We start from the raw sequence: 17,627 nt of genomic DNA on the forward strand, positions 1-17,627 counted from the left end.
GGGCCACGCTTCAATGGAATTTGGGAGAACCATCTGATTCATGGCCACCAGGAGTTAGATCGTATCAAGATATGATCGTTGGTTTTTTGAAGGATCCACAACGGGGCCCACAATTTGGTGACAGTATGGATTTTATACGTGTGTCCTGCAACTCAATATGGCCCGTCAGGAAAGGAAATGGAAGAGAAAAATAGACCAAAACCAGATGAAGAGTGTTCAAAAGACTTCGACCAGGATCGGTCACTCAGTGTTACAACAATCATACATTGTTCTTGGCTTCGGCCTCACAATAATAAATCACTGCCTTTCAAGAAGAAAAAAAAAACACAATCGTACATTGTTCTTGATTGTTCTGTTCCAAAAAAAACTGGCTACAAAACCAAGAAAAGATCCAGCGGTATAAGATAAGTGGGTGATTTGATAGATAGACGAAAAGATACTATACACGATATGCTGGGAACAAAACATACATTATACATTAAACGGCGAGATGTGCACATACTTACATGATTTCATGGGTCATCAGCATGTTTAATGTTACACTAGTAGCTTAAGTCTGTCGCTACTCAGAACCATTGAGTTTGCTTCTGCTCTTTGCCAGCCAGCTGGTTCCTCAGCTACACAGAAATTAAAACAAATAAGAGCAAGCACCCAAAAATCCACATCTAGCCATTTTCACAGATTAATATAGTATGAAACTAGGTTCTAACCAATGTTGTCAAAATCATTATCGTATCACAAATCGTATCGTAAATCATAAGATTTTTCTGATTTACAAAAATATATATAAAAGATATGAAAAGATAATATGTAAATCATAAAAGATTAAAAGCTCATCAATCATCCATTTACCATCAACGTGTACCAAAAAAGTCATACATGTCATGATGTTATCAATTGAGAAAATGTATATGGTATACATATCATGTAGTAATATTGTCTTTTCCTTTGTTTTCTTTTGTTGTCTTTCGAAAAATTTACCTTCAAAAACATACAAGAGTCCTTAAAATTTTGTTTCATACCTTTTTTTCCTTTTTTGAGTGTAGAATCATGTTAGAAAAAACGACATTTGATTCCATTGTGAATCAAAAGATACCTTGATTTCTTTATTTTGGGTTTTTGAATATCAAAATCCCCAAAAGAAAAAATAGGACATTTTTAATAGGAGGGAAATAACCATGTATGGACCAAGCCCTATATTGGGAGAAATAACCATCCTTTGGCCCTTTTGCAGATGAATGTGGAGGAACAGATAGGTCAATAACGAACTTTAATGAAAGAGAGAAAATACAGCTATCCATTAAGATAATGGATAAATATCACCCACACATAAGGATTGTCCATTGAAATCTCTTAGCCAAGTGATCAGTTAAAGAATTTGCAGTATGTGCATTTCGAGTACATAAGATTAAATCAGCATCATGATTGATAAAATGATAGTTCTTTCTTTTATAATATGTGTGCAATCGACACAAGCAAGTTTCGAGTCTCTGCAACTTGACAAATTAATCATCATCATCTAAGCCTCATCTCAACTAGTTGGGTTTGGCCTCACGAATCCTATTCCACGATTTCACTCCATCAAAGGCCACAACTTCAATTAGACCACATGTCATAGAGTCTCTCACGACCTCCACCCATGTCCTTTTGGGCCTTTCCCTTGCCCTTTTAGAGCCTTCAACCTGCACAAACTCACTCCTGTTTCTCGTTCTCCGTTCATGTGACCAAACCATCAAAAGTCTACTTTCCCTCATCTTATTACCCTATTGGTGTTTCTCCTAAGTTCCATTGAATGCATTCATTTCTAATTCTCTCCTTCCTCATTTGGCCAATCATCCATCTCAACATCCTCATTTCAGATACACTTATAGGATAATAGCTATAAGCCCAGACAGTTAAGGAACAACATGTTCGTAGGATAATAAAGCATGGCTGGGCTTATAGCTATTATCCTATAAAATTTCCCCTTCAGTTTGATTGGTACACGGTGATCACACTCCATAGGCACATCTCCATTTCTTTCACCCAGCTAGAATTCTATGGGAAACAACCTTCTCAGTCTTTTTGTTTATTTATTAATTATTATTGTTTTTTAAACACCCACCCACCCCAGGACTTCGGTATTGAAACGCAGAGTCCCTACCACTGAGCCAAGCATCGAGACCCAACATCCTTCTCAGTCTCTCCTCTCTCATGAATTAGCTTTATAAATTAATATACTTCTGAAAAGAGAAATTCAATGTGTATAACAATTGAGTTGATGTGAGAAAATGACATATTACAAAGCATGCATCCATCCCCCTAGTATATGCTTCAATTGGAATCACATGAAGGTAAATTGATAAAGTTGTAAAAATCTTAAAAAAGAGAGCTGCTTATGTGTACCAGCTCTATGTATTTTAGATGCCCCATAACTTCCTCAGTTGCCAGCTCCTGTGCATAAAAAATCGAATCAAGAAAGAATAGTAACACAATTACAAAACTACGATTTAAACAATATAATGCATAAATGAAACAAATAAGTATATCAATAAAAAATGAAACACAAATATAATGGAAGTCGAGATGATGATGAAAAAGGGGAGAGCAAGAGTACACAATTGAGGAAAGAATAATGTGACAACAAAGACCAAAACTCCCCCATTTATCATGGTTTGGTTGTGCTTCCAAATAGTGGTGGGAAAAGCCAACCAGGTAGAGTTAGAGTTTGGGACAACATGGAAGACATCATTTAGAAAGAGACTTACATACTTTGGAAAGAGACTTATATACTATAGAAGATATAAACAATAAGCAAGCATCCATTTTTCCACATTTTTACCTGAAGTGACAAGTAGATGTGTATTTGATGTGGAATGCTAGCATTTGTCATCTCCTCTTTCAGATTCCTTTTGGCAATTTCATCATCCTTGTCACTGTCAGAACCTTGTCCTAGCTATTTGGGGTTGGCTTTATGAATCTTGTTTAAACGTGAATTCTCATGACTACTTTGTGAAAGTTCTATGATCAGCTGCATGCCTGATATCAATAATCTTTTTGTTTGTTTTGGTCTGTCAGACAACCGCATGACCATCCCAGCCAGGTGTAACTGGCTGAGAAATTAGATGGTACTTATGTGCATCATTCCTTTTTATTTATTGTTTTTTTTTTTCCTGAGATGTATGCGCAACTGGTAAAGCTTGATAGATGGGCCATAGTTGAACTTCTTTAGATCTGACATTCCTAAACGTCATGTCACAAGTCTTTCGCCCATTGGAGAAGAATGTTGTCCATTTATAACTTTCAAAGCTTGGAAAGCTAGGGTCATCCAACCAATGACCTAGATCTCAATCTCATTTTGGGCAACTGAGGTCATCCAACCAACGACCCTAATTTCCATAGCATGAGTTGGAAAATGAAATAACCATTGGCACAAATCTTACATGGTATGAGATGAAAAATTAATCAGTGTCCTTTTTACCCACAGTGGCTCCACCAGTGATTGATTAGTAGGACCCAAATGTGTTTGAAATGTTTGTATGCAATTTATAATTAAATTTTCTAATACATATTTTTTTTTAACACCTTGCAGCAGTTCATTTATTATTTTATGTCAATGGCTAGCGACACGAATGAAAAGAGTGTTTGTGTTGTTGATCTTGATGTGGATGTGAGTGAGTGAGGAACACAAAAACATAGAAGAAATACATATAAGTGTGGGACGATTTTCAAAAATTTTCTTGGAAATGACAAAGAGAAGCAAAAGTCTAGATGCATCATTTGAATACTCAGTCCCAGAAAAGTTAATTCGGATATAAGGCAACACCTTATTTCAGCCATGACCACTTCTGACGGGACTACATTGGTTAAGAATCACTCATTTAACCAAGATTCACTATCGAGGGTACTCATGGTCTACATTGTCAAGGAGGAGGAACCATTTAGCATAGTTAATAATGACGCATTTAGGGAATTTATGGGTGTTTTTTACTCCTCAATCTAAACTTATCACTTGAAACACCATTAAGAAGGACATCTTAACACTTTACTCGAAAGAGAAAGTAACCCTCAGTCTCACTAGTTACTTACAAACAATTGTATGTTTAACAATGGACTTGTGGACTTGTGATATTTCTAAGAATGAGTATATGGCTCTCACAACATGTTTTGCTGACCAAGAGCAGTACTTATAAAAGTGGATCTTGGCATTTCTATATTTTCCACTTCTTCATAATGGTGTTTCTATCGCCGATGCAATTTCGATGTGTTTTATTGATTGGAATATTGAACATAAAATATATTCTATTACACTGGACAATTGTAGCACACACAATGTTGTGGCTGAGTGTCTTAAGAGTCAACTTGTTGCAAAGAAGCTTCTTTTACACAATGGTGAGTTTTTCCAAATTTATTGTTGCACACATCTTGAATTTGATTGTGCAAGCTGGGTTGAAAGAGAGAGATATAGTCGTTTTTGAAATTCATGACAATATCAAGTATGTAAATATGGCATCATCTTGCGGAAAGAAGTTTCGGAAAATTGTTGAATTGCTCAACAATTTTGTTTGGATGCTAGGAGCCGTGTGGCCAAGGATGTTAGTATTATATAGAATTCTACTTATCTTATGCTTGATGGAGCTCTTTATTATAAGGACATTTTATGCACATGAAATCTCGTGATTCAAACTTTGTGGTAGCACCAACTACAGATGAATGAGAAAGGGCTGAAATTGTCTGAATCTTTTTGAGGGATTTTTATGATGTATCCAATACATTTTCTTGTACCAAATATCCAACCTTGAATTTGTACTTCCAGGGAATATGGGCAATAGAATATATGTTGTATTATATGCTGAATAGTCAACATGCTTTTATGCCAAATATGGCGATGGAGATGATAAAGAAGTATGAAAAATATTGGAATGAGTATAGCATGATCACGCCAGTTGCTGTCATTTTAGATTCTCATTACAGGGTGAAGTTGGTGGAATTCTGTTATATCAAAATCTAAGGCAGTGAAAGTGATGCATATGTCGGTGATGTTATGAATTCACTTTATGGTCTTTTTGCTGAATACACGAGCAAAAGTGCTACAACTTCTACAAGAAGTCTACTATTATTGATGGTGGTGCAAAATAATGTTTTTTGTTCAAAAGGACGTGAGGTATTGTCGAATTATGACACATTTCAAAGTTCCAAATCAGGGGTTCGAGAAAAGAAGTCACAGTTAGATCTTTATCTAGAGGAACCAAGCATGGATAGGAAAAATGAGCTGGATATTTTAGAATATTGGAAAGCATGCCCATTGAGGCCAACTTTTGATAGTCTACTTGATAGTTTTGTGGACTATTGAATCTTTAATGGATGGTCTGCGGACTGTGCAATTGGTTTATAATCCATCAAAATTTGATCCCCAAACTTCAATGGTTTGATTTGAGTTACTTGTACTCCACATGAGTGACTGTGTATGAAGAATGAACCATCACAATCTCCCAAAGAAACAAATTCAAGTACCACTCTCTTAGGTGATCGGTCCTCATTTAAGTTGAGGTTTGCCAATTCCACACTTGCATGGGAGCATTGCCTGTCCACACACACGTGCCAATATGGAACATAAACTGTTTCACACCTCCCTCAAGGACAGCCTGGTAAGGCCTGTTGTCCAGCCCGACCCAATGTCCGGGCTAGGCTAGGCTGGCATTTCATGCTCGGAAAACTGGGCTGGGCTTGGGATGACTGGATTTATGGTCATCTCGAAAAGCCTGGTTCAAAAACCCACCCCAGCCCGCCCCATTGCTACCCTTATCCAAACCATGGTCTTTGTTGCACAGTTTATTCTATTAATCATATAATACATGACATGAAACTATAATCTAAAATGTTAATTTGTTAAAACAATGCATAAAATACATAATCGTTTTCACATTGGCAAATTTCCTTCAAGTAGACATCACGAAATCATTTGTTTCAAAGAATGATCGTTAAACATACTGATTGAAGTATGAAACCAACTAAATTAGATGGATATTTCACCTGAGGTACAGCACAATCAGAATGGATTGGGTCCCAAAGAACAGAACAGGAGCAGTCCCAATCATCAGTTTGAACTTCAAAAAGAGGTGCCCTGTGGAACAATCAAGACAAGTGCTTTACATTGCTCGCCTATAAGTTGGATACCATCACTAGCAGTATTTGAAAGCAAACACAAATAGTGTAAGATCAAGCATTTTTTTCAATGATTTATTTACATAGCATGCAAAGAAGAATAAGCTATCATAGCAATTTAAGAAGTATGCCACGAAAAACGAAAAGTGTGAACATCGTATATAAATCATTATATTATTGTAATAGTCAACCTCATTTGCAGATCTTCACAAACACAAAGGGTATGTCACTAAAGACAACAGGGAGCTCAAAAACTTCCTATTAGCAACTAATCACCATGATTGGGTAGTGTTAAACATGATTGGATAGGAGTAATGTTTGTAGTATTGGCATTGTTACACGTATCACTAACTGGGGGTACGGAAACAATGTATTGATATCGCCAATACCTAGAAATGTATTGCTAACTGACAGAAATATGGGGAAATGGTGGAATTTCTCAATGAAACTTCAAGAGATGCTAAAATATACATATTTGCATATTCGGGAATCAAATAATTGCGAAAAAAAATGCATATATAATAAGTTACCCTTTAATGGGGGCCTAAAAGCATGTAACGTTGACTCGGGGAAACATTGGGGAAACTTGTGGAAAATGGTGAAGTTTTTCAATGATACTTCAGGAGATGCTAAAATACACATATTTGCATATTAAGAATAAAAAAATGGCAAAAAATACACAAATTTGCATATATAGGAATCAAATAGTAAGTTTTCCTTTAATGGTGGCCTAAAAGCATGTATCATTGACTCAAGGAAACATTGGGAAAACATGGTGAAAATGGTAGATCCATCCATCCATGCATGCACATACATACATATAAACACACATGCATGATCCATTCATCCATTAATCCAACCATCCATCCATGCATACATACAATGACACATACATATATAGACACATGTATGTTCCATTCATCCATCCATGCATGTATACACACACATATATACATCCATCCATGCATACACATAACACACACATACAAACATGCATTTCATCATACAACCATGCACCTATAAAAAAAAATGAAATGGATTTTTTTTAGTAAACAGAATTTTGGCAATATTGATACATAGGCGATATTATCGAAATATCATAGATACATTGGCATACAAGCGACACCTGGAATTTACACGGTAAAAAACATTGGTGATTTAATACATTGGCAATACTTAGTGGTATGTTGGCAATATATCACTGATACCTGCAATTTTTTATACTACCAATGTTATCAGTATTGCCGAGTTGGCGATATCAATAACATTGGTGATATTATCGATAATATCATTGATACTCGGAACAATGGTTAGGAGTGAGGAGTTTGTTGGAAGTTTGTTAGGGGTTATTGTAGGAGATATGTAAGTATTTTGTAATAAGCATTATAAGGTAGCTTTGGCTCTTGTAAAATAAATTGAGAGATAATTGAGAACAAAGGGCGTTTTTTTTGTGATTGAGTGTGTTTGAATGCTAAATTGCATTCCATTTCCCTTAGATCTCCATATCTTCTCTTGTTATTTTTTCCTTCTCTAGCTATAAAGTGAGGTTCCTTCCAAACACGCCAAAGCAAGCGATCCGGGTTATGTTACTTCTACAATTTATTTTCAATAAATTCACTAATAAAGAGCTAAAAAGAACCACTTACGATAGGACAAATATTGGTTGTACATTGAAAATATTCCATTTTTCTCCTATTTTTGAAAAAAAAGAAGAAGAAAGTATCTCACATTTTCTATCTGACAATTATAGCAAATTTCACAACTAATTAATTTCAAATTTCATTGATTGTTTATTTATTTATTAATTTTAAATTTTTTTACACTTCCAACAAAATTCTCCAAAACCTATCTTGATAAAGCAACAATTTTTAAAAATGAAATTCCCCTAGGGGTGGCAATGGACCAGGTACGCCCAATGGGTACTCAAACCTAGCCAGATATTGGCCGGTATGGGTGTAACTAAATGGGTGTAGGTGTGGGTTTGGGTAATTATTTGAACCCGATAAATAATTGGGCTGGGTATAGGTGTACCCTTGCCTATACTTGAACCCGGCCCAAACCCAATTATGTTATATATTATGCACCCTATAATAGATATGCCCCCAACACCCCAATTAACTTATAATTAATACTTACTAATCAGCAAGAATAATTAGCACTTTTTAGAGAGAGAGAGAGAGAGAGAGAGAGAGAGAGAGAGAGTCGTAGGGTAAGCTTATTATACAACATTTTGCATGTTGGGATCCGTTGTGGTTTTTGTAGTATGCATCCTTCTCATTCTTTTTTTTTTTTTTTGTTAGCTTGTTAGTACACCCACTGTCAGTTCACACTTCACTGTTAGCCACCCCCACTAGGGAATCGATACCAAGACCTCAGTGTTGAAACGAGGTATCTTTCACTCAGTCTACCACTTGAGCTATGGATCTGGGTGTGCATCCTTCTCATTCAATAAGTTTGCCCGGCTATGAAATGTACTCCAAAGTTCAAGCAAGTCCAACCATCATGTGAGACACAAAGTGATTGTCCATTATTTCTGTAATGTCCTGAAAATCGGGGGTTGAGTAGGTACCCAACTCCCAAGTTCCAACACATCACTTATGCAACATAGATAATGATGATTTGATGTTGTCCATGTTACTGCATAAAACATGAATGAGATTAAGCTAAATCAGCAAATCATACTCCAGGGACAGTTGAATTTACGCAAGTGGAAGGCTGTGATAAGTGTATGAAACGTATAAACCATTGTACATCCCCAAAGTATGAATGCATTGCCAGGTCAAATAGTTACAAGTATTGTTTCAAAATACAAAATATCAAAAGTGATGGTCCACTACAAGTATAAGCCCTGAAGCCCCGTCGATCAGAACGGTCTATAGAAACCCGCCTGAATACTGCATATATGAGAATGCCTCCCCATTATCCTCAAAGTCCGGCTCTGCCTCGCAGGCTGCGCCATCATCTGAAACTACAATAGGGTCTGGTTGGTGTTTAAAACACCGTCCCGTAACATGGGAGTGAGTGATCAACTCAGTGGAACAATAAAGCAAAGGTTAACATGTTATCAATTCAGTCAAGCAGTAATGATAACGCAATACAACAATTAGGTCCTAAGTACTCTTGTTAATGCAAGAATGATATGAAATAATGATGCATGCCCTCGCCTGCGCTCCCTCAGCGACTTCATCTCACGATCGCGGCATGAAACACTTCCTCAGTGCTTGACCTGCTACGCCAAAGGCACACGTAATGCGGTGCATGAGCGTGCTTACCAAGTTCTTATTAGTCCTTTTCATACAGCAGGATTGGGAAACTAAGGTACCTCCCTTATATCATTTCCCAAACAGTGATCCATTCTAGGGTCGTCAGTCCTAGTAAATCTCATACGATGTTACGGTTCTAGGTCGCTACAAAGGGCTCGTCACCTGATCAATGTAGGCCTAGTTTGTACTCTAGTTGCTACGGAAAGGCTCGTCGCCTCTACGCAGTCTCAGAGTATGCTCGAGGTCACTACAAAGGGCTCGTCACCTGATCAGTGTAGGCCGACAGCTCGAATACAGTGTCACATACCACCGTATTCGGCTCACGAGGCTGTGTTGCTCACTGAACACTACGGGGAGGCTCGTCGCCCCAGTGTAGGCCGACAGCTCGACCACGGTGTCCCATACCACCATGTCCGGCTCATGAGTCTTAGCGGATCGAGGTACCAAGGTTAAACGGGCTTTCCACTGGTGAGTTTGGTACCTTAGATTCAAACAGTAGCGTCCAAACATGGTGAACATACATCGGGTCAATCGGGTTACTTGACGAGCTCGACTAGTACGAGCGTACGTAGAGTTGATCGACATGAAGTGCGTAAGCACTCCGTGTGGCCTAACCACTGTCGACACCCCAAGTACGGCTCGGATTCATCGACCACATCCTGTATGGCGACACAATGTCAGCCAACTGATCAAAACCTGTTACCGATTGCCTGGACTATATGATAGTCCCAACCGCATTCAATTACGACAAGTAATCATATGAGAAAGTCAAAGTAGTAATGGATCAATAATTCAAATCATACAATCATTCGAGCATTTCATGGAATACAACTTAAACATGAATTCACACATATGCATTCCATGCCTAAACAGACACTATAGTATAAAACACATGGAGGAAATCATACACATAGTTAAGGTAGTTAAGAATCATATCTCAACACTCATACAAAGTACAATTAACTAACTACTAGGTCATTTAGACATTCTTACAAGCACTTAGTCTACACATTCCAACATACATGATGTATGTTGGTTATAATATGTATTAGGGCAAAACCTTTCGACAAGGAGTTGTCGCATATACAACAAGCATATATGCACGACAGATAATCAAGTCGACTGCGAATCCAAAAACCATACGTATTCAATTATTTCAACAAATACATAGAATACACTATACTCGACATAATTTATACATATTCGCAAAGCGAAACAAACATCACGTCTAGCATGTGAAATGACACCCATGACAGTAATAAATCATTATCCGGCATTGAAAGTCTTGAAAACCATAACCTAAACGTATATAGCCCGCACCTTACGCTGGTAAATGCGTAACGGATTCGTTTTAGACACTTAGTCTTTGTTAACGGCAGAATGACAACCTATAGCATGAATTACGTTAGCTATTTCACCACTAACACTATATGATACCCTAAAACAAATTAAGGTTAAGTTTTCTTACCCAAGTACGCTGTCGGAAACGCTGGAATATCGCTACAGACGCAATAGATAAGCGTGTGGAGTGGTAGGATTAAATCCCAAGAACAAACGCCAGTACACTCTCTCACTTCCTCTCTCTTTCCTTCTCTTTTCTCTCTCCTAGGGTTTCCCAAATTCGTATGAGATGAGAGAGAGAGAGAGGGTTTAAGGCCTTATATAGGCCTAGGACTGATGGGAATGGCCCCAGGGCCAAGGTATACTTAGGTTATGTCCAAAGAGCGTCCGTTTCGATCTAACGGAGCACTTCTGGAGGCCCCTTTTCTATGTGCGGTTGGACTTAAGCTCCCTGACATTGGATCTAGGTCAAGCTGAGTTTTCGGTCCGATCGGATTTACAGATCGACCGTGGCGGACCAGTTTCAGTTCAACGGTCACCAGTACTCGATCAGGGTCACAAGTGTACTGACATGTGTTGAAAATTTTTCCTGATTCGAGGGTGTAATTGGGTCAGATTCCGACGGTCTGAATCCTTAGATTTGACCTGTAAGTGAAACGACTCAATTCACTTAAGTCCCAGTTCATTTCCTAAAGATATTCGCGTTTCTCACACACTTCGCTCCGGGCTTAAGTTGCGCGTTTTTGGATACTATTAGGACTTGATTTCCGGGATGGTTGTCAAGTCCAACGAGGTGGTCATATTCGTATAGTTTCGTAGTTATCGTACTTTCGACGTGCGGTCCAGGTCCGATACGGAGTTTCAATGTGCTCCCGAGAGCACCCGGGTTTAGAGATTGATCCTAAGTCTTAAGGTAATGTAGCGGTAATGATTCTACACGGTTTGGGTCTTGCAGATCATATTTAAAGTGATTAGTGCTAATTTCACAGATAAGCTAGTTTAGCACTAGTTAATTCCCGCCTAATTTCTAAAGGTTTCGGTCCTGGGTGATTTCTGCCTGAGGTGGTACTCGGGTCTTTGTACGGATTTTTCTGAGACGTTACAATCTAACCCCCTTAAAGAAAAATTTCGTCCTCAAAATTAATACTTTTTCATACTCCTCGAGAATTTGAGGGTAGTTCTTTCGGACCTCGGCTTTTGTTTCCCAAGTAGCCTCTTCCTCCATATGATGCGTCCACAGTACCTTCACAAGTGAGATAACCTTGTTGCGCAACACCTGCTCCTTCCCATCTAAGATACGTGTCGGTCGCAGTACATATGTAGCGTCCTCGCTCAACTGTACCTGCTCCCATCTGATAATGTGGAAAGGATCGGGAACGTATTTCTTCAGCATAGATACATGAAATACGTTGTGAACGCCCGCAAGTGGTGTGGGCAAGGCAAGGCAGTATGCCACCACACCCACTCGATCAAGTATCTGAAACAGGCCGATGAATCGCGGCGTAAGCTTCCCCTTCTTGCCAAACCGAAGGACTCCCTTCATGGGAAAAACTTTAAGGAACACATGGTCCCCAACCTCGAACTCTATCTGCCGCCGCCTCGTATTGGCGTAGCTCTTTTGTCTGCTCTGTGCTGCCAGAAGTCGACACCTGATAATGTCGATCTTCTCTGAAGTCGCCTGAACTAACTTTGGGCCAATCAAGCTCTTCTCGCCAACCTCTGCCTAGCAATGCGGTACTCGACAGGGGCGCCCATACAAGGCCTCATAGGAAGCCATGCCAATGCTCGCCTGGAAACTATTGTTATACGCGAACTCTGCATACGAGAGACAGTCATCCCAACTGTCCTTGAAATCAAGCACACAAGCTCGCAACATATCTTTCAAAATCTGATTCACCCGTTCCGCCTGCCCGTCAGTTTGTGGGTGGAACGCGGTACTGAACTTCAGTTTCACACCCATTGCTTCATGGATGCGAGTCCAGAAGATAGATGTGAATCACGTGTCTCGGTCCGACACGATCTCCAAGGAAACTCCATGCAGACGCACAATCTCCCTGAGTACAGTCTGGCCAACTCATTTGCTAAGTTCGAAACTTTAATTGGGAGGAAGTGAGCCGATTTCGTCAACCAATCCACGATCACCCATATGGAATCATAACCCTTCCTCGTCTTCGGTAGTCCCGAGATAAAGTCCATAGAGATGAAATCCCAATTCCATTTAGCTATGGGCATGGGCTGAAGAAGTCCAGGAGGTCGGCGATGCTCTGCCTTGACCTACTGGCATGTGAGACAACGAGACACGTAATCTGCTATGTGGGCCTTCATGTTGTCCCACCAGTACGATCTCTTCATATCGCGATATATCTTCGTACTTCTAGGGTGCATCGCCATCTTCGAATTATGCGCAGCCTCAAGAACTTCCTGCCTTAGATCATGAAGATTTTGGACGCATAGGTGGCCACGGTAACGTAAGCCCCCATCTGTACCAACTCTTCACTCGGCATTCTCATCGCCGCTAACCTGCTCTTGAAGCTCAGACAATCGTCCATCGCCCTTCTGGGCCTCAATGATCCTATCATCAATAAGTAGCCACATATGAACGTGCGCGACGCTCTCGAACGGCTCCTCCACGGTGAGCTTTTCCTCGAAGTCTCGCACGAACTCTACCATACCCCATTCTGCCGCCATTAGCGGAGCCGCAAACTTTATGGTCTTCTTGTGGCTCAACGCGTCACCCACAAGGTTAGTCTTGCCCGGATGGTAGGAAACCTCGAACTTGAAGTCCTTCAAGGTTTCCATCCATCGCCGCTACCTCATATTCAAGTTCCGCTGAGTGAATATGTATTTGAGACTCTTGTGGTCGCAAAAGAGCTCGAACTCCTCTCTGTAGAGTTAATGTCTCCAGATCTTCAAAGCAAAGATGACGGCCGTTAACTCTAGGTCGTGCGTAGGGTAGTTTTCCTCGTGTTTCCTCAACTGTCGTGATAGGTAGGCAATAACCTTGTCCTTCTGCATCAAAACACCGCCCAAACCGACGCGAGACGCGTTTGTGTATATCATATACTTGACCCCTTGCTTTGACAATACTAGCACAGGGGCGGACGTCAACTTGTCTTTCAACTCCTGAAAAGCTGCCTCTGTCTTTTCATTCCAGGCGAACTTAAGATCCTTCCGAGTCAACTGAGACAAAGGTTTGGTTATCTTGGAGAAGTCCTGAATGAAACGTCGATAATACCCTGCCAAACCAAGAAAACTCCTCACCTCAGTAACCGAACCGGGCTGCTCCCAATCCTGAACTGCTGCTACTTTAGCAATGTCCATGGCTATCCCTTCGTTGGACACCACATGTCCTAAGAACTTGACTTCCTCTTTCCAGAAGTCGCACTTCTTGTACTGTACGAACAACTGGTTCTTCTTTAGAGTATCTAAGATTGCTCGCAGGTGTTCCTCGTACTCTTCCTGACTCTTAGAGTATATCAGAATGTCATCAATAAACACGATGACGAATCGGAATAGAAACGGCGGAAATACCCTGTTCATCAGGTCCATGAACATGGCTGGTGCGTTCGTAAGGCCGAACGACATCACGAGAAACTCATAGTGTCCAAAACTGGTCCTGAAGGCCGTTTTTTGCACGTCCTCATCCCTGACGCGCAACTGGTGAACCCCGACTGCAAGTCAATCTTCGAGAAATACTTTGCCCCCTTCAACTGATCAAACAAGTCATCTATCTTGGGCAAATGATACTTGTTCTTTACCGTCACTTGATTTAATCTGCGATAATCAATACATAATCGCAGAGATCCATCATTCTTCTTTACGAACAACACGGGTGCTCCCCATGGAGACACGCTGGGTCGTATAAAGCCTGCATCCAACAGATCATCGATCTATTTCCTCAGCTCCTCCATCTCACACGGGGCCATGCGATAGGTCGGAAGAGATACAGGTGTGGTACTAGGCACTAGATCGATGGTAAAATCGATTTCGCGCTGAGGGGGTAGTCCAGGTATCTTCCTGAACACATCTGAGAATTCTTGGACCACAGGAGTGTCCTCAAGTGTTGGACTATGAACATCCTCCAGCATGGAAGCGTAACAACCAATGCGATAGGGCCAACTGACCTGCACTGGGAATGTAAAGGTCGTGCCCTCTGGTCCACAGGCTGTCACCACTCTAGTATCGCAGTCGATCTCTGCCTTCATCTCTGTGAGCCAATCCATACCGAGAATGACGTCATAATGATGTAATGGGGTGACAATCAAGTCGATGAGCACTGTCCCGCTCCCTACATCTATCGAACACCCCTTACAGATCCTGGTAGCATCCGAGAAAGTCCCTGTGGCGGTAAGGATTCTCACCCCAACCATAGGACTAGTTTCCAACCCCAGCCGCTTGACTGCTGCGCATGATATGATAGAGATAGTGGACCCGGTGTCCACTATTAAGAAGACTGGAGTACCTTGGATATGTGCCGTAACGTCAAAAGCCATAGGTGCTGTCTCTGATACCTCAACCGTAAGTGAGTGCACACGAGCCTGCTGAGAACGGTTGGGCTGAGGTACCGTAGGCCGTTGAGGCGGCCTAGATCGAGGTGCGGGTGGCCGGAATGATGGATGAGCTGGTGCCGACCGTAGAGGTGGTGCTGATATAACTTAGGGAAGCTGGCGATTGATCCTTTGGGGTGGTGAGAAGCCGCTATCTCTCATCCTGGTGAAGCAGTTTACCTCTGTGTGGCCAGGCCTCTTGCAATAGGCACACCACACATCAGGTATCCTCACTGGGGCAGGTGAAGCCATCAGCCTCGGCGGTGAGTCTGCGCGCTACCTCTTGCCGAGGAACGGTCTGCTCGGAAGATCAGGTCGCGGCCGGGGAGCCATAGGTGCTCGCATACAGGACTGTCTATCCCCGTCCTGCTCCGCTTGCATAGACATGCTCACTAGCTCAGCATAGTTAGGTATGCTAACGCAACACATCTTCGAGCAGATCTCGGGTCGCAAACCCTCAGAAAATCGCCGCATGCGCATCGGCTCATCGACCAATATCAACGGAGTGTACCTGCCCAGCTCCGTGAATCTGTTCTCATATTCCGCCACTGTCATTCCTTCCTGTCGGAGGTAAAGGAACTCACTCTCCTTCTCGTGGCGATAAGTGAGGGGATAGTATTTCTCGTGGAAGTGGGTCTCAAAGTCTGCCCACGTCCATACATATCCAACGGCAACAGTCCGAAGGACACTGTCCCACCAAAGGCTGGCCTCCTTCTCGAACATAAAGGCTCCACTTGCTCTGCTTCAGTGCAGTGTAGCGGCTTTAGCATCTTAGAGATGCGGTCAAGCCAATACTCAGCCTCCTCGGGTCGGTGAGTACCCGCAAAGGTAGGAGGCCACAAGCGTTGGAATAGCTCGAACTGCCCGCTAACACTTACATTTCCAACAGGGGATGCAAATGGGGTAGGCGGAGCCACACCCATGCTCTGAGCAAAGAATCCCCCAAGGGTGGTCAAGAGCTGATGCTGCTGCTGCATCAAGAGCATCATCTGCTCCAATCTATCAGTAGGAGGAGTAGACTGGGGCATGCATGGCGTCGAAGTCGATGCATGGTTCTGCTCTGGAATCGATGGTGCAGCAGATGCAGGCCCATTAGTGAGGCCAGTGGCCGGCTGAGAATCCGGCATAGTGTCAGAGGGAGACGGGCCTGAACTGGGGTCTGTATGGCTATCGCTTAGGGGAGGTGCCCCATCAAACGACTCGCCAAGTGTATCACGTGCCGTACTCCACGTGGCCTTAAGTGGCCTTCCCTATATAACATAGGGCGCAACCCGTGTCAGATGTAGCATAGCAATACCCAATTCTTTAAGCATTCAACACATCTTATAGCAAAAGAAATGGCATGCATTTCATTTAACAAAATTTGTCACAATACATGGAATAAAGTTCTACATGAATTATGACAGGTACGCATGTGGCTATGCTAAGCCCAAACTACCAAACACAAACACACTTTCTACCTACTATACTACTAGGCCCATCAACATTAAAACACAGACATCCTAAAACAGCAACAAAAACAAGCTACAGGGCGACGGCATAGATGACTAGACATCCGAGTCTGGCGACGGAGGAGGGGCACCCTTATCCTGCAGGCAGCACAGGATAGCTTTCAAGGTGTGAGTCAACTTCTTAAACTTGTGTTTTACGAGGGCCCGGGTATCAATAATCTCCTGTCACAGGGCAGCTTGACCCTCCTCAAGTCGAACTAAGCGGGTTTCCCTAGCAGCCCGATCAGTGTCATGCTCTAGTGCCGTAGGAGGGGGGCTCTCATCCGTGTTCTGAGCCTCCTCTTCTTCTTCCTGTTCCTCCTCTATCTCTTCTCTTCTTTCCTCCTCGCTTCCATACTCCTCACTAGCCGTCTTGTCCTCACTCTCATCAAGTCGGGCTTGCCGCTGCCGTGGCCCAATTTCCATCTGATTGAGAGTTTTCTCGTTGATGTAATGGATCGGCACCGGCATTTCCGCCCCAAGTCTGTAGCCAAACTCACGTGCAATCTTGCATATGAGTCGGCCGAATGGGAGCGAATCAGACATTCTGGTAGAGCGTGCAGTAAGAACTATCTGTCACAGAACATACGTAGGCACGCACAACTTCTCTCCCTGTCCCACTTGGTACAGAAAATCTACCATTAGGCGCGTGCACTCGCTGCGATTGCTCCACCTAGGGTAGACGTTGAACGTGAAAATGTGGTGAAGCAGGCGGAAGTCGTTTGTCATATTAGACGCTAGGAGATTATTGTTTGGTTGCCAATGAACCAGTCGGCCATAAAGGAAATACGTGCGACGATCCCTTTCACGTGCACTCTTCAGATTCTTCTCGCTTGCATGGA

General features: G+C 41.9%; 1 protein-coding gene across 3 annotated transcripts in view; it reads right to left on the minus strand.

Moving 5' to 3' along the window:
• Positions 1 to 213: 213 nt before the first annotated feature.
• The window catches only part of LOC131256656 (uncharacterized), a 33,365-nt gene continuing 15,951 nt past the window's right edge, over positions 214 to 17,627 (minus strand). Inside the window, exons 5-8 of one of the 3 annotated variants that reach the window (XR_009176907.1) lie at positions 6,013 to 6,103; positions 2,386 to 2,433; positions 503 to 617; positions 214 to 300 (exon numbers count right to left, since the gene is read on the minus strand). Coding sequence is in view for 2 of the 3 variants with exons in the window: in XM_058257617.1 (XP_058113600.1) it covers positions 567 to 617; positions 2,386 to 2,433; positions 6,013 to 6,103 (190 nt within the window). In the remaining variant the exon portion in view is untranslated. Of the gene's footprint in view, positions 301 to 456; positions 618 to 2,385; positions 2,434 to 6,012; positions 6,104 to 17,627 lie in introns of those variants that run through there. The other 2 variants (XM_058257618.1, XM_058257617.1) reach the window with 2 other exon arrangements.

This window comes from Magnolia sinica, chromosome 9, assembly GCF_029962835.1.
Source record: "Magnolia sinica isolate HGM2019 chromosome 9, MsV1, whole genome shotgun sequence".
Taxonomy (NCBI): domain Eukaryota; kingdom Viridiplantae; phylum Streptophyta; class Magnoliopsida; order Magnoliales; family Magnoliaceae; genus Magnolia; species Magnolia sinica.